At 44.6% G+C, this 18,193-nt stretch overlaps 1 protein-coding gene across 1 annotated transcript in view; it reads left to right on the top strand.

Moving 5' to 3' along the window:
* Window positions 1–13,467, top strand: part of PTH1R (parathyroid hormone 1 receptor) — a 127,102-nt gene extending 113,635 nt beyond the window's left edge. The window contains exons 9-13 of the mRNA XM_074573872.1: window positions 1,733–1,799; window positions 5,318–5,412; window positions 7,608–7,749; window positions 8,988–9,029; window positions 10,219–13,467. Coding sequence (XP_074429973.1) covers window positions 1,733–1,799; window positions 5,318–5,412; window positions 7,608–7,749; window positions 8,988–9,029; window positions 10,219–10,581 — 709 coding nt within the window. The 3' untranslated portion in view covers window positions 10,582–13,467. The remainder of the gene's footprint in view (window positions 1–1,732; window positions 1,800–5,317; window positions 5,413–7,607; window positions 7,750–8,987; window positions 9,030–10,218) is intronic.
* Window positions 13,468–18,193: the final 4,726 nt, after the last annotated feature.

The following is an 18,193-nucleotide window of genomic DNA, read 5'->3' as shown; positions in this document are numbered from 1 at the left end:
AATATCAGCTTCTGGATACTGTCAGCAACAAGATACTGAATCAGTTGCTTGTTTGGTCCTACTCATGCACCCTCATGGCCCCATATTTTTACAATATGCTGAATGAAGGATCCATAGCATCCAGTCTTCAGACCCCTAATCAGTCACATTTTCCCCCAGTGATGCACAGGCTTGAACGCACAATGGGTTTCATCTGCCCAGGATCCACCAGCAAAAGTGTGGGAGTCCTCAGGCAACTTTTCAAATGGCTTTGCCTGGGAGAACACTGCTTTCATAGAATCATAGAATGGTTTAAGTTGGAAGGGACCTTCAAAGGCCATCGAGTCCCACCCCCTGCCTTGGGCAGGGACACCTCCCACCAGCCCAGATTGCTCAAAGCCCCATCCAACCTGGCCTTGAACCCCTCCAGGGATGGGGCAGTCACAGCTTCTCTGGGCAACCTGGGCCAAGGGCTCACCACCCTCAGAGTGAAAAATTTATTCCTCATATCTCATCTCAATCTCCCCTCTTTCAGTTTAAAACCATTCCCCCTTGTCCTATGGCTCCCCTCCCTGATCCGAGTCCCTCCCCATCTCTCCTATAGGCCCCCTTGAGGGACTGGAAGGGGCTGGAAGGTCTCCGCGGAGCCTTCTCTTCTCCAGGCTGAACACCCCCAGCTCTCTCAGCTTGTCCTCACAGCAGAGGGGCTCCAGCCCTCTGATCACCTTCATAGCCTCCTCTGGACTTGTTCCAACAGGTCCATGTCCTTCTTACGTTGGGGGCCCCAGAGCTGGATAGGATTTCAGCTCTAGGCTTGGAAGGACAGAGTAGCACAGCTACTGGAGTGTGACACATCTGCGCTGGCACAGGGTCATCCTGGTAGAGCCTTGCAGTCAGCACTGGTGGTTTCTCTGCCCCTGCCTCTCGCTTGCCTTGAATAGCTGCCTGGGCAGCATGTGGCCCGTGAACTGAAAACTGCAGCTGCCATGTGGGGGCTGTCTGGCTCAAATAAAGAAAAGCCTGTGGCACTCCTCTCTCTGTGGTTGGAGAGAATTCAAACACAGTAATTAACACTGAGTGACCTTATTCAATGGCTGCTGGAAAAGCCTGGGAGGAAATACTGTTCAGCCCCATCCTGGCAGATGGAGGACCTCAGCCCAACGTCCACGCCACCAAGAGTTTGCCCTTCCAATCCTTACTTGGATAAGGGCTGAAGATGAAAAAGAGATAAAGAGTTTTGCGGGGCACGGCTGGGTCTCACTGCAAAAGCAGGGCTGAAGGAAGCACAGGAACTGAATGTAGAACCCCGCAGCATTGTTCCCATCACCATGTCTCCAGACATGACCTGTCCCCATGCAAAGTTGCGCAGGTTTATTCCAAGGCGTAATATTAGGGCATTTCAGCCTCTCCTGTTTTCATGAAAGCTGGATTACTCTTAATGTAGTTTTTTCTAGTAAGGAGGTAAAGAAAAAGTGGAAAAGGGTGTCTTCCTGCCCAGAAGCAACAAGTCCTGATGACTGTGGAAAGAGCTCTTCCACCATCTGGAGAGCATAACTTTAAATGTGTTTAATAGTGGTTTCAGTTTTGAATAATGTAACAGCAGGAGAAGCCATCCTGACTGAAGGCAGGGTCCTTCCACCACATCAGCCTTTGGAGGAACCACCTTTCCAGGGTGGATTTATCCAACAAGACACTTGAGTCTGTTGCTCTTTGTAACCAATGATTTCCTGACGGGATGTCAATCTCTCCTCAGGTGTTGGGACTTGAGTGCTGGCAATTTAAAATGGATTATTCAGGTGCCCATCCTGGCAGCTATTGTGGTGAGTACTGGCTGATTGCAAGGGGTGGGAGGCTTTCCCTTTGGTCAATGTAGGTTCAGTGGGAACAGTTGAGCCAGGTTGCCCTACTCTAATCATCCTGTTAACACAGCTCCTGCCTTAATAGTGTAGAGTGTCTGTTTATACTGTCTAATAAGGCTTTATATTGGACCTGCCTGTAGGTTTGATGGCTGCATAGGGCAGAGGGGTTTATCAGCAACTTCAAGTTCTACTTACAAGAGAAAAATTACACAGAGATAAGACCCTAAAATCAGTAACGAAACAAACATTCAAGCTAATATTTCCAACCCATGTGATACTGGAAACCCTCAGGGATCATAACACGTTCTCACCAGGCATCTCATGTTGGAAGAACTGGAATTTGGGTTCTGTAGTTGGACTAAACCTTTTCCCCAGGCACGCTTCAGCGGCATTAGATTGTTTCAGACTTGTCTTTCTGAACAGATAAAAGCTTGGGATACCTCAAAGGTGGGGATGAAAGTTAAACCATCCCAGCTATGATCAGACATGATGTTAATCACTGATGGAGGATTATTTCAGCCCCCACCCAGGAGCCGGAGGGGACAGAAAGGATATAAGTAACATTATCCAGACACAGGTCTGAGTTCTCACAAGCTGGAGAGGTCATTATAAGATGTCATTATCTGCACAAGGGAAATTCGGTGGGTAGATATGTGTTTGCTTGAGCAGGGTCCTAATGAGCTAGAGAACCTAATCTCACAGTTTCCATGAGTTTCTCTCTTCACTCCCTTGGTCTTTCTCTATCGTTCTGCATTACTCCATCTTCTGATGGTTAGAAGAGTGCATGCAAAAAAGCTTGTCCACTCCCACACTTCCTAGTCCCCTTTTACATTCATCCACGAGAGGCTGAGCGGAGTCAGTAAGAATCTCTTTATAGTCTTCAGAGGGTTTTGCATCAAGGTCTGTATACTTCCTTCTGACTCACAAATCAGGAGGCCTTGGAAGATGATCAGTGTGGGTGAGAAGAAAATCAGACCATCTGCATATAAACAGCAGGAAACTTTCTGAGGTGAATATGCTCATATGTGCAATCAGGTGAGCTGCTTTGGACTTGGGGGGGGGTTCTTCCTCAGAATTTCCTTTTGGTGGAAATTCTCCACCTGGCCCTAGCAATTAGTTCTGCATCTTGGAAGAAACAAATCAGCAAGCCCACATCGTGGTCATTGGAAACAAAATAGTAGGATGGAGAAGAAAGTTCAGATAGTTCAACTAGATGAATGCCAGCAATCCCATTGCATTTAATTTAAAGCCCAATTAGCAGAGGAGAAAGAGCTCGATTGAGGCTCGTCCTTGTAAAAATGATGTTTCTCCATGAGGCTTTGCTGTGCTTGTACCCTGGCTATTTGCAAATGCAACTATTTATTATGCAAAAATATTCTGTGGGTTCATATTGTTCACTTGGCTGCCTTTTCAATTCCCACACTGGCTGGTCATATGTAGCTGGACTAAGTTATGCATTTTCTGGATGTACTCGCAGAGAATTTGGAGACTGAGGGGCTTAAAATCCCTCCACTCTGCTGCTAGCTTTGATGATATTCATTTGTCTGGATTTCTTTTAAAACTTAGCACGTGCTTCAGGAAGTCAGGGGAGTTTCCCTCCTGACTGTGATAAGGTTGGACGTCTTCAGTTTAGCCAACAAATGAAGAATAAGATCCCACTTTTGAGCCTTTGAAGCTAAAAAAATCTCATATGAGAAACAAATCCTGCCTTTTTTTTTCCCTTTCAGATTGGTTTCCAATGAAAATGAATTATATGCCCCCTGGCTGTGTGCTTCTCTGCCTGTTGGTCGATCCATCCCCCCCTTATAACTTTTGTGCCAGTCAGTAAATTCCAACCAAATGTAACTAAGGGTTGCATGGGTGTTAAATTCCCACAGACCTCATGAAAACAGTCAAATAGATACAGGAGAGAAATTCTACTAATACCTCTTCAAGGGAAAGGGTATAGTACGACCTTACCCCCTTTTTAACATAGAGGAGAGCTGTTTAAAATGAACTTGCACCTCATTAAAGGAGAAGGAATCCAACCACAGAAGACAAAGCCATAGCAAACCAGGCTGTGTTCATTCAGTGGCTCAGGGAACTACTTGTTTTAACAGCGAGGATAATTAACCATTGGAACAACTTACCAATGGTTGTGGTAGGATCTTCGTCATGGAAACACTGAAACGCAGATCTGCTATAGCTCAAACAAAAATGAATACAAGGAGGTCTTATGGACTGCATTTTGCAGGAGATCAAACTAGAGGTTCACTATGGTCCCTTCTGGCATAAAACTATGAGCCTGTGTGTGGTATGGTAATTTGTGTCCTTGAAATGCTGCTATACTGGCATCTGAGAGGTCAAATGAGTGCTGCAAACCTCCAGAGAAACCCATAGGCATCGGCATTAGCCCAGCAACAGGGATCTGCCTAGTGCAGACGGTTACACAATGGTTCTGCTTGTGGCCTTACCGTAGTCCCAAGAATGGGTTTGTCTGGGGCAGCAGCAGGTGTAATCCCAGCCCCAGTGAAACCAATCTCTGAAGAGCTCCGAAAAGCTAAGAATCCCTCAAACATCTCCCCATTTTTCACCTCCGTTAAGTGGCAGTGTAGCCATGAGATGTTGCCATTACTTTTTGCCGCATTGCATGGGCATGTTCCTGTAGGAGAAGATTAGCTTGGTTGAGGAGCTGGCCACAACATGCCTTCACAAATGTGCCTCCCTGCATAGGAAGTGGATATTACTTCCTCACTGTCCTTATCAGGTCCATATTAAACACTCCTCCAGAGAGAGAATGACCAGTAGACATACAACAGAAGTTTTGCAGTTGTATTGCCCTTCTGCATTCTTGATCTGTCATCTCTAGTTTGGTTTGCTCTGCGTCTTTGTCATGGTTCAGTTTCCTTGCTCTTTTGCATATGGAGATGTGGAAGGGCATCCGACTAATGCATCTCTTAGCCTGATGAGTTCTTCGTCTTGGGTGGGCTGCAAGAGACAAATATAACCTAATTGCTGTCTGCTCCCTGTACCCCAAACCAAGTTTGAGAGGTTTATGAGTCCATGAAAATGACCCATATCACTGTATGGAGTTTTAAATAAAGATGATGTGAAAAATACTGAGAGTTATCTGTAGTCTATACCTCAAAATGCCTGGTAAGCATCATACCCAATTATCAGGTGTCTGCTGGTCTTGCTAGATCAGATGTAGGTGTTTCCATGCGAGATGTTCCCACTTTGCCAGACAAAGCCATTCCCTTCTCTCTCACAGCTATTCAGGTTAAACACAGACGACTAGCTCCCACCAAACACTGGGTCTTTCCTGTGGAGCTCACCCCTTCTACAGAACAAGCTCTCCCAGGAGGAGCTTCATACACAGCACGATCAGGTCACTGTGTGCCACAGCCCCTTGACTCATCTTGGGGAAACCATTGACTAAACAACACTGTCATCGTCTGGATCTTTTTTAAGAGTTATCCTTTCTTTGTTGTTTTTTCCAGGTAAATTTTATTCTTTTTATCAACATTATCAGAGTCCTAGCAACCAAGCTACGAGAGACGAATGCAGGGAGGTGTGACTCAAGACAACAGTACAGGTGAGTCACGTACCCTCTCCACTTTTTGGGAGACGTCCAAGTCCCTGTTCCACCTCCTTGAGTACAAAGGGAGCCCAGGGTGAGTAGTTCATGGTATCTACACTGTAGACACCTAAAAAAAGGTGAGGAGAATGCCATCTTCCAAATCTGATAATGCAGAATGAATCAACAGCAGTTTAAACATCTCCAAAACCTTTCAAATCCAAATTGAGGGACCTGCCTTATAGGTTAAAGAGAGGAATTCAGTCTCTTCAGCGGGTTTGGAAGTGACTGTGCTGGCCTTGAACCAAAAGCGCACAAATAAAAACACTGGTTATGCTGTTGAAGCCCCTAAAACTAGTACCAATTTATTTATTTCTATTTATTTCCCCCCTGTGCTTTGTAAAACTTGGTCTATTTGTTCAATCTGCCCTTCAGCGGGTGTTTCAGTGCTATTGCTGAAATGAAAAACGTTGCCTGACTCTCTGCTGGAAATATGGCCGTTCCTTGTTTGTTTTGTTTTCCTTTGTTCTTCCAGCTCTTTTCTCTTGATAACTTAGGATATCTGTAGCATGGTCAAAACTGGACAGAAAAAACAGATTGCTGAGACACCTCGGCTGCTTGAGAGCTCCTGAGGTATCTCATAATCTTCTGAGCTGGACTGACCAGCATGACACATGCAGAGCGGGGAGAGCAGAATGATTTGGGCTGCAAACCATGAGCTCATTGCTACCATCTCACTCTCCAAACACAAGATGTTTCATTTGAAGCAGGAATGAGATTTGGCAGGAAAACACCTCTCCATTTTTCTTCGCTGCCCTGTCAGGGTTCTGATTTATCTGTTTGTTTATTTCTCCCTGGCTGAAGCTTGCTATTAATTATGGTTTGGATGGCACCTTCTCCTTTTAATGTGTTAAATTCCCTTAGTGGTTTCCAGTTGGTGGACAGAGGAGGTACCAGGTCTTTCTGGTAGTGATGTCTGGCCCTTCTCAATAATTGCCTGCACTTGGTAACTTGCTGTAACTCTTGGCAGAAGGTTTAATCCTTCAATTAGCATCACTTCCAGGCAAGGCTGGTTCCCTCAGGAGCAAATTTAGCCAAGTACTCAGGGTTGTATTGTACTTCACCCCCAGCTTCTAGCATTGGTCTTATGCTGAGATGGAGCTGCTTCTTTAAATAGGAGCTTTCAGGTGATACTGCAGTCTAAAGAACCTCCTAAGAGTCTTCAACTCCTGCTTGAAGAACACAGATTTAGATTAGATATCAGGAAGAAATTTTTCACTCTGAGGGGGGTGAGACACTGGCCCAGGTTGCCCAGAGAAGCTGTGGCTGCCCCATCCCTGGAGGGGTTCAAGGCCAGGTTGGACGGGGCTTGGAGCAACCTGGGCTGGTGGGAGGTGTCCCAGGGCAGGGGGTTGGAACTAGATGATCCTTAATGTCCCTTCCAACCTAAACCATTCTATGATTCTGTGATTATCCCGCAGTGCACTGTCCTCTTCCCCTTGATATCTGGAACAACTCCTCTCCTAAATGCACTTCCCTCTCCACCAGCCCTGCTCATTGTCCAGGAGGCACTAACCCAGGGTGGACCTTCATGTCTTGCCTCAGTAAGCATGCAGAATTGCAGAATCGCAGAATCGCAGAATGGTTGAGGTTGGAAAGAACCTCTGGAGGTCATCTAGTCCAACCCCCCCATTCAAGCAGTGTCATAGGTTTTATGGGACCGTGTCCAGTTGTTGTAAGCTGAAGCAGAACCATCTTTTAAGGATAAGGGGATTTAGCGTCAGTCAGAGGCTGAGGGCTGGAAGCAGCAGCGCACATTTCTTTCCAGTCACCCTTACACCCTCTACCCATGAACCTGACCTGAAACTGAGGATAGTCTGAGGCTGAAAAAAACATCTCAGCTTCTTCATCTCCAGTACCTACAGCAGCATCACACTGGCGCACACAAGTGGAGAGGGTTAGACTAGAACATCAAACCATGCTGGAGGATGGACTGGGTTGTGTCAGATGCCGTAAGAGAAGAAACAGTTTGAAATTGCAGGTGGACAGAGTGCCTGCAAATATACGGTAGCCAAGCCCAGCCAAGGGAGCATGTGAGAAAGGAAGAAATTACATATGACTTGTATCCAAGGTATGAGGTGGACGAGCCTGGTGGGGAGGTTCATTCCATCCACTAATTTCCTCTGTGTCTTTCTCTTTCCTTATTGCTGCAGGAAGCTGCTGAAATCTACCCTCGTCCTTATGCCTCTGTTCGGCGTTCACTATATTGTTTTCATGGCTATGCCATACACAGATGTGTCAGGGATTCTTTGGCAAGTTCAAATGCACTATGAAATGCTGTTCAACTCTTTCCAGGTATTGTAGCTCTTAAACTGTGGGGTCAAACTATGAGAATTTCAGCTGGGACAGGAGGGAATTGAGAGTGGAAGGTGTTGTCTTTGGAAGTAGGACTGTTTTTACAATACTCCAGATTTCATTCACAAGGTGATTTGACAGTGTTTTAGCATCAGGTATGTTTTATATTTGCAAAACACAACGTATAAAAGCTCACTGTGTCCAACAAAAAAATGTTCCTGTTGAAAGATAACTTTCCTCACAAAATAAATCCCTTTATATCCAGGTTAGACATAAGCTGGTAGAGATCCACAGAGACCTGTTATTTCACATTAGCTTCCAATTTGCTTGTCCCAAGTTGTCTTTCAGTCCTGTGAATGGATTCCTCAGTTCCAGGTTTGGGCAAAAGGCAGGTTCAGTTACAGTACTGGTCCTCTATAAGACACAGCAGCAAGAATACACAACTCTCTACAAGCAGAGCAGTGTTTGATCGTCACTGCACGCCATCCCCTGAGAAATTAACTTTTGGCTCACATGCCAAATGATGGATGATGAAAGGTGGACAGTGGGTCTGTCCAGGTGACAGATTAGAGAAACTGTAAGGGAAAAGGGGACCAAGCTCGCATTCATGTGCTTTCACAATTACTATTGGGTGCAGATGGGACAAAATAGTGGGTGACCTCAGAAAGACCTGGGTAAACTATTGGCCAACCAAAAGATGTGGATGGTTTGCTCACATCTGAATTCCTTTGCTGATCCCACTCAGCCAGTTCTGCTCCACACATGGGCTGCTCCACTTGCAACCAGGGCTGCAAAAGTCCCATTGGGGCCATCTTTCACCCCCCCACCACCCCCATCCTGCAGCAGGATCACCTACATGTAAAATTCTGGAAGTGTTTATCCAATATGTTCATAAACACCTCCAGTGAGGTAGATCCCACCACCTTCCCAAGCACCCATCACCATCTCAGAAACTTTGCAAAAGATCTGGGGGTGAAAAGAGACCTGTTAGCTAAACCATGACCCAGAGGGCTTATATAGTCTACCTACTTTGTCAATAGTCTGCAGGGAAATGGCTGTGTTCATCTGTCTCTCATACACTACTTAACAATGCAAGGTTTCTTATGCATATTATATACAACATATTATAAATGTCATTGATTTCAGAGGAACACAGAGATGTTGGGCAGCACTATCAGGAAAGAGAAACTCATATGTCACAAGAGTAATATTAATATGTTGTTTCTTCTTCCTTCTAGGGATTTTTTGTTGCCATCATATACTGTTTTTGCAATGGAGAGGTAAGTCACCAGCTTCTTAATTATTTCCCTCCTTTGTTAGGTTAGTTCCACACACAGCTGGGAAGGTGGATGCACATCAATATATCCCCACTTATTCTAGAGATGCAACCCTCTTTTGCACTCAGTGAAGGATCTGTCAGTCCACATAGAAAGTTCATACCCTCAGTTTTGGTCATGTAAGACATCCAGGTCAATATGTCACCAATAAATGAGCTACTGGAAGCAGCTAATGGAGAATAAAAATGCGGGGTTTTTCTTTCCTTTTCCCAGTACAAGTGCTGTTTAGTGCTGCTTAATTTCAGATCTGTGGCGGGAAGAATAGTGGACTGATAGAGTAGCTGCCTAATGAGCAAGCTCTTTTGATTTTCCAGACTTTTTTGACCTTTGTTTCTATTTCCAGAGCGATATGCTTTAATATCTTTGTTTCCATTAATTCCCTCTATGGCTGCAAACTAAGTAACTAGACAGTCAGTGGATGCACACCAGGGAAGAACAGAGCTACTTTCATAAGGCTGGTTTGGCCTAAGTTTGGGGACTTTAAGGGGAAATGCAACTAAAAATACGCTGCTGATGATCTACAGCAAGCAACCAAGAGGAAATCCATACCATAAGGGGTATTGATGTCATCTTAACTTCAGCCATGTAAAAGTGGGACACTCACTCTGTAGTCAGCTAACTTCTTTCTAGAGGAAATTTCTTGAGACTCAGACACCTCCGAAGGTGCTTCATCCCACTTATACTTGATGCTCCTGGTACACTGAGATAACTCACTCCTGGTTGTGCAGCTCAGTCCCCCTTAATCACAGAATCACAGAATGGTTAGAGTTCAAAGGGACCTTAAAGATCATCTAGTTCCAACTCCCTGCCCTGGGCAGGGACATCTCCCACTAGATCAGGTTGCCCAAAGCCCCATCCAACCTGGCCTCGAACACCTCCAGGGATGGGGCAGCCACAACTTCTCCCTGGGAGAGAGTCAACCCATATTTTCAGTTAGATGTTTTCAGGCAGTCAAGCTTCCCAATATCAAATATTTCATTTGGAAAGGGCAGATTTAATGTGAATTTACTGTTCCTTCCAATTTCATACTCTAGAGTTTCTCTTCCATTCTGTCTGTGGATACTGCTGCCTTTTGAGGACTCTCTGCCCCTCTCTCCTCCCACTCATGCTTTTTTCCCCCCTTTTCTCTCAGGTCCAAGCAGAAATAAAGAAGTCATGGAGCAGGTGGACATTAGCACTTGACTTTAAAAGGAAAGCACGAAGTGGGAGCACAACCTACAGTTATGGACCAATGGTTTCCCACACCAGCATCACAAATGTAGCCACAAGAGGGGCACTTGCCCTCCATCTCAATACGAGACTTATACCAGGGACCCTCAATGGACACCGGAATTTGCCAGGTTATGTAAAAAATGGCTCCATTTCTGAAAACTCCATGCCTTCTTCTGGACCAGAGCAGTACAACAAAGATGAGGAGTACCTGAATGGCTCTGGGCTTTACGATGGAGACAGACCCACAGTACTTGTTGAAGAAGAAAGAGAGACGGTGATGTAAAGGGAGGAGGAGAAAAAAGAAGCAAAAGGATGAAAAAGGTTCCTGGAGAGCATTTAGTGGGCAAAAGAATATCAGGCCACACATCGGATGCCGAGGGTTTCCATACAGTTTCTCTGTTCTGTGGAACGAGAGGTTAAGTTATATGGGAAAAAAAAGTGAGCCACCAACGTGGCCAGCTGTTGATCACATACATATACTCAGTGATCTATGTCTCCCTGGTGTTAACGGAGGCAGGGCTATCCAGACCCACGGGCCTTGCTCCCTGCTGAACAACAGAGATACTGAGAGTTCGTGAGGGAGGGTTGCAAAGCAGCATGTGGTCCCTGGACCTGTTGGAGAGCGTGAGCAGCTGAGGAGGACAGGAGTCTCACTCAGTAAAGCAAGAGTCTTGAGGGGAGTGTACAGTGCCATCTTCTTGCGAGGGTAAAAGCCACCCTGGGCATCAGCGTCTTCAGTTTGGCTTGCTCTTTCCCTGTAAAGTCTGCCTGGTAACACACACAACACTGGTCAGGACCCCTTGGGGGTCATAGCAGCCTGATCTTGCAGACAAGCGCTCAAAGCGGACAGCTCGGTACAACCAGTTGCATGTTCTTCCCTTGGGCAATCTCCCTCCTTGGCAAAATGCACCTCTGGGGTGGGCAGGTTTAACAGCTCATGGTTGCTGGATGCAGGCTGAAAACTCTGTTCTTTCCCTGACCTCAGTCCCAGTAGCAAGCCAGAAACCAGTGCAATTTTAGGATGGAAAATGTGGTTATCAGAATGTGCGACATTTTTGTTCTTCCAGATGCAGCAGTGGAGAGGGGCCTGTCAAGTGGGCTGAGGCAGGGCGGGGGATTTGCAGGTCTTGGGTACGTGTGCCTGTGCATGTGTGTGGCTAAAATCACTTCAGAGCTTAGCTCACTCAGCCCTCCATTTCTGTGGATGCTCATGGAACGAGGTTTTTTTTAAACCTTTAAATTTTTTAAACCTTTGAATTGCTTCTCACTCTCCTCTCTGAATTTCCTGCTTTTCATTCATCCAAACCCTCGTGAGGAGAAAGGCTCTATCAACAGTCTCGCCTGTATCACCCAGAAATACAAACTGCTGGATACAGCCAGACAAACCTACCCTCATGAGATCGGAAGGCAAAATTTGCCAGCTAAAAGCACAAGGGATGTTTGTGGACGTTCTCCCCCTGAGCATCTTCTGAACTTTCCTGTTCTTTGTGGTTTGGTCACATACAAACATATGTACACTGGATCAGACTCTTGGCTGGTGTAAACAAGCGTAACTTCAACCAAACTCACTGAGTTTGCCTAGAGATGCTCAGATGAGGAGATGTTATTGTGTTGCTTCCAAAGGGAAAAGCACAAGGAAATGCCTCCTTCCTACAGAGAGAGGGACCAGGGAGATTTTGTCACCTTGCAGAGTTTCCCTTGCTGGTGGGTTTCACACTGTGTGCCAAAAGGTCATTTTCTGACACACCTCATGTCTTTAGCAGCAGCCATCATTAGTTGCCATCATTGGTACCATCATTGTTGGCCAACAGTGCACTGGACTGGTGTCTTTTCACACTAGCTAAGCATCCAGCAAAGGGGCTCTGCCAGTTCCCAAGCATGATTCAGAATTGCCCGGAAGTGGGAAATTAGAAACAGTGACCAAACTTCCTATTGCAGCATGTGCTTCCCCAAAGGAATGACTCTGGCTGAGCCAGCCTGGACCCTCTCTTCAGCCCCTGTCACAACATCACCCCTTGCTGCAGTCTAGGAGTCAGCTCCTCATGGTGCTTTTTTTTCTTATTTCTTTTTTTCCTTCTTGGCAAGTTTCTAGTACCTAAAACATTTGACCTCACTTGGCTGTTACTCAAATGGAATAGGAAGGAGGTACTGGGCAAGTCTGAAGTTTCTATGATTCTATAAACTCTGCAGGAGTCCTTTACGATGCAGGTGGAGCAGGTGGAGCCGATGGGATAATCTACTCTCCATCCTGATCCTTTAGATACAGCTGCTGAGTCACATCAACCAGCACTTCTGAGATACATCTGGTTGATGCAATCAGCAAATTAAGGGCAAATTAAGGACTAACTTCCCCAAAACTCTGAAGGCGGTCAGGAAGAGTTGGAACGTTGACTCTGTGGCCCGCATATCCTTTAAACAACCTTTCAGGTTAGGGCCTGATCCAAAGCTCAGTGAAGTCAAGGAAAAAACCTTCTCCCTTCAACATCTCTGAGTTTTGGATTCAGAGCTGGTAGGGGATGTGGTGGCTGAGAGGCAGTGCTCTGTCAGGCACTGAAGCACCTCTTCTCCAGCAGGTAAAGACATACATGAGTGGGTCTTTAAAAGCCAGTATTTATTTGTGATGTTCTTTTCTTGTTTTGCATCATTCGAATAAGTCAAAACTCATCATAACAATTTACTACCAAATGGCAGCTATTGAAATGTCAGGTTTTCAAAGAATAATCTTTTTTCGTGCTCTCTTATTATTGTTGTTGTTGTTGTTGCTGTTATTTGTATAACAATAATAACAATAGTATTACAGAGGAGTTAAGTACTCTTGCAAGAGAAGTCAACTCTAGTGAAAGTTTGGCATGGAGAGCCAACCAGCTCTGCATAAATCTGGGTCAGCCCAGCTACACTCACTGCTCGCCTTTTCCTCGCAGATGCTGGTATGGCTTCTGGAGGCAATCAAAGGGGGCAAAAGTTATTAACAGTCAGCTGTCAGAGTGTATACAGCTGCATTATTTAGCATCCCTTGTGGCTGAACCGCCAATGACAGAGAAGAACACTGAACATGCTGGCTCTGGCTTTCCACACTTCCAGAAGTACATTATGCTTAAATCCTGCAAGAATGCAACGAGCCTCCAGATTTTCTCACTTAAAGAAATTTCTTAATATCTTTTCACTGCTGAAACAAAGCAAAAAAAAAAACCAAAACAAACCCCAAAAAACCCCATCAGTGACTCACTATTTGCTTGTGTTTGTTCCTGAGAACTCAAGATTAATAACATGTTTGACAATCACTTAGCAAAATTCAAGGAATTAGCAAAAGCCATGAAATTATTTATAAATAGATACAACATCCCTCATAAAAGGAGGCCCTCACTGAAATGCATTCATCACTGGATTATTTAGAATAAATGTCTAAAATCTGTTGTTAAACATAGATAAAAATTGCATGCAGAAGAGATTTACAGGGGAAGAAATCTCTTCTTAATCCTTTCAATTACAAATCATACGTAATAGATATATTTTTTTTCTGGGTGTTCATGTGCGTGAGCAATATTCATGCAAAAATCGGGAAAATGCTGATACCAAAACAGGGGAATAACTGTAGACCGTATGTTTGTCAAAGCCTGTTCCTATCTTTCCTGGGTTGATTACAAACTCTTGATTGAGTCTAGAGGCCATGATCTATTAGCTAGAGATCCACGGATCACTGATTGTAGTGAGGAAAGGATCAGAGCTGCGATGTTTAAAAAACAGAGAAGACACCACAATTTGTCATTGCGATTTGCCCTGGAAGGGAAAGCAGAGTGGTCCTGCTGGCCCTTAGCCAAAGCCTCTAGATTCAAAGTAGGGTCCCCTTCGCTTCCTCCATCACCGGGAGATGCGGGCGTTTCCCAAGGACCGTTTATCCCCATCCAAAAGTCTGAGTCCACCTCAGGTGACAGTTCCTCTCCTGTCTGATTTACTAGTGCAGGTGTAGCCCCAACGGCCACAGAAAACAGATACATGGTGAGGTGAGGATGCATTCGGCTGTGGTTCATCTAGTTACCACTGCAAACCCCACAGGCAGGGCAGGATTTGTGCCCATCCTGGCTCGGGTCCATCATGGGATGGTGGAGCAGAGATTGCTTTGGAGCCAGTGTGCAGCAAACACATGGGCAAAGAGATTTTTTTCTCAAGGTCGTTTCTAGCAGGAGGCAACGGTCCAAAGGAGATGGTTGTCTGTATTTTTCTAGTTTTTCCTCCTCCACAGTGTCAGCTTTGTGCGTCTTTTCTTCCCGTCTTGTAAAGCAGCTGGCAACACTCAGGAGTCCTATAGACCCCCTCACTTCTCTAAACCTGCTGGGCTGGCACAGGCCAAGCTGTGCGCTGCAATATCGCAGCTGACTGGCTACATGGGGAGGAATCCCCTTGTTCATCTCTTGGATGTGTGTCCTCTTCTCCTGTGCCACAGCGTCACTGGACTTGAGCAGGGAATCTCACCCCCTGGCAGGTTCATCTCATGGTACCAACCCAGCACCTCTTCTATTCCCATCCACAGCAGCGCAGCCTACTTTTCTTCTTGAGTCCTTCCTACATGATCTACCTCTTTTCCAGATGGACACAGAGCTGTTAAATGTTCCTCAGCCTTGTGTCTCTTAAGGATGACTTTTGGCAGGAGCCTTGTCATTTCTGCTTTGTCTGGATACGTGCAGACGAGTGTTTTTACACCTTCTGTATACTGCTTGGTTTTAGTTCAGATGAGATCATGTCTTGTCCTACTCTTCACCATCCCTCATCTATGCTTCTTCTTGTCTGATACGTATTAGAGCCAAACCAGTTCACAAAGATCTTCCAAAACTGAACTCTTCAGCCAGGGATTGGCTTCATTTATCTGTTTATGGGTGATTGGCTGAAAGTCATAGAACATCCACAGTGCTGGTAGAATTTTCCATTTTTTAAACTGTGAAAATACATTAAGAGGGAAGTTCTCCAACTTTTATTCCTGTTTATTGTTTTGACTAACTCAATGGCTGGATTAAAAGTTTTAAATTTCAGGCTCTGATGTTTCAAAAAGTTAAGAAACTTTAGTTATAGGTTGGGTTCTTTTGCTTTGTCACTGGCTGATTTTTCTGCACACTTTCCACCCAGAATTCATTGAAAGCTTCAAGTAGAATTACCGATGATGAGGACAGGGATCCTTTAACTCATCTGAATCTCTCGCTATGGTCAATGACTCTTTCACCTGAGACAGGACTGCATGAAATAAGAGAAAGCACTTTAAGAGTTGACCTTTAAGAGAGGTTGTATGAACCTGTGAAGTTTTTTCATATGCAACATTGCTTCTTATTGGCTTATGTGGGTTTTTTTTCTACACGTTGGTGGCCATGAGTTTGCTGAAGACCAGTCTGTGCCTTGTCATGGAAAGTTATGCAGCAGTAATGTGGTTCACATCCCTCTCTTTCTGGCCTTATCTGAATTTTATGACATATTAGCTGTAACAGGAAGAAAAACAAACAAACAAAAAAAAGAAACAAAAAAAAAAAGTACCTGGAGCAGTATTTTCCAAAGTTGGGGGATAATGGCTCATCAACTCTATATCGTATGTCACAAATGGGCATTGCATTGATGGCTGCAAGTTGCAAACTGCTCAGCAGGTGAGGAAGCTTTGTTTTAAGGCCATGAGCAGGTTAACCTATGTCTTTCCCATGCCACTTCCCTGCTGACAGCACCTGCTAGAGAAGAGATCGTGTTGCACCCTCAGGCAGGCCTAGGAGAATTGGCCTTTTTCAATAAGCTTCATGCTGGAACAGGTTTGCTGTTTGATTTCTTCTTATTATTATTTCTACTGCTATTGCTGGTGGGCTGCCATGTTCCACAGAGTGAACAGAGGACGTATATGATATCTCTGTCCAGCTACAGTGTGATTCTTCAGACAGAGTAGATTTTATACTCATCCCTCTAGGGTGTCTTGAAATGAGAAAAATGTTAAATTGTAAAGGAAATGAGTTTGTGAAAGACCCAATAAATAATTTTCCATCATGATTGGCCATGGCTCTCTGGATTTGCCTGGAAGACATAACGGTTCATAAACTGTATAAGTAAAATAAGGAGCGTGTCCATCTCTGTGGACATTCATTGGAAGGCAGTTCTGTTTTGACCCACAGAAGTGAAAGGTTGAACCTGCTGGACAGCCAATACAGTTGGCCCAAAGGAACTTTTTGTTTTGAGGCAAGAAATCATAAAAATTATTGGGCATATCCTGCTCCACCCAAACTATTTTTGTGGCCACTCATAAAATCAAAACTCAAGCTTAGCTCTTAGCTAAAGGTAGTGGGGGGAAATAAAACAGAGGTGAGCTGTTGCACAGACACATGATCAGCTGAAGACTATTAAAACATAACTTCATCACTGTGATTCTAAAAGAAATCACCTTGGAAATGCAGAATGAACTTGCTTTATTCAGGAAAAAGACAAAAGGGAAAGGAAAAGAAAAAAAATGCAGGTTGGCATTTCTTTTCTTTTCTTTTTTTCCCCAATAACATTCAGTTGGACAGAAAGATTGAGCTAGAAATCTGGTCTCCTTGGTGTTTCCATGTGCTCCTTGGCCTCTCCATAAGAAATCTCCACAGGCCATTGTGAATGAGTTGGGATGGAGAGAGACACATGGACATGCAACTTGGAATCCGCCTTGGCCTATGACCAGCTACTGGTCCTTTAAAGCTTAGGGACATCAAGCAATTGTGTGCTGAAACAGAAATATTGCTAATGTGCTTCATTTAGTGGTTAACTCCAAATTAATTTGCTGTCTAATATATCAAGTCTTGTACGAGGCAAAGTGTATCCTAATCAGGGTGCTTCTCTACTCAGTGCTAATAGACATCTTCACTGGCTTCTCTTTGGTCTGTAGGCGGTTTAGGAGATTTTAGAGCAGGTATCTTCTACTGAGAGCCTAGCAGTTGAAGCTGGGATCGTTAGATCTTTGAGCCTGCTTGTCCCTAGTGGGTAGAGAAGCCCATAAAAAGGACACCAGAAGGGTGGACAAACTTCCCCTCTATATCGGTCCCAAACTCAGGTGGGTTGGAGTCCTTCTCCACGCTCCATTCCTTTTTTTCCAAACTGGTCCTACAAAACAACCCCCAAAAACTTATTTAAAGAACTTGGTTAAGCATTTCATTTTCTTTTATGGCTAGAAGCCAATCTCAACTCTATTTCAAAACCAATCCAGAGCATCGGGATGGGAAGATGATTTGCTCAGGTCAGCTGCACAGTCCCATAGTCTCATCATTACCGATCACACCAGGCTCAGAGAACAGGTACCCCAGCAGAGATGGAAGGTCGTTCTGCCGAAATAGTCTTTCATTCTACGTGAATTTATAAGAAAAGGGAACTGAAAGCAAGAAAAAGACTCACTGTCTTTACACCACACTTAAGAAGGGTTATAAATGATAAAATAGTAATTATAAGTTATCTTTTTTTTTTTATTTCATCAGGTTCTGCTGAGTGTCCTGATGGTTTTTGTGCAGTGTCTGGTTTCTCCCAAGCCAACCGAGTTCTGTGGTGGATAGAAGAGTTATAATGAGTGGACAGAGTCATTCAGAGCTGGTCTCTGGGGCAGGACAGTGAGAAACAGACCTGATGTTGATTTTATATTCATTGGCAGAAGGCAGGAGCTACTCCACTGAAGTTAATCGAGTTAACTCGGTCTAATGCCAAGGCAAAACAGATCTGAATCTAGACCACAGTTCAAGACTCATGTACAATTTGCATAATGGAATTAAAATAAAGCTTCCAAGTCTAGCTACAGAAATACTCTGCTGAGTATTAAAGACAAGGCTTGCGGTTTGGGATTAAATAAAAGGACACACAAGGAATCAGCTGTCACATACAACAATCCAGTTTTGTCTGTTCCTGAGCCACACTCAGCT

Source organism: Larus michahellis, chromosome 2 (assembly GCF_964199755.1).
Source record: "Larus michahellis chromosome 2, bLarMic1.1, whole genome shotgun sequence".
NCBI classification, from domain to species: Eukaryota; Metazoa; Chordata; class Aves; order Charadriiformes; family Laridae; genus Larus; species Larus michahellis.
This window is presented reverse-complemented; position numbering and strand designations above follow the sequence as displayed.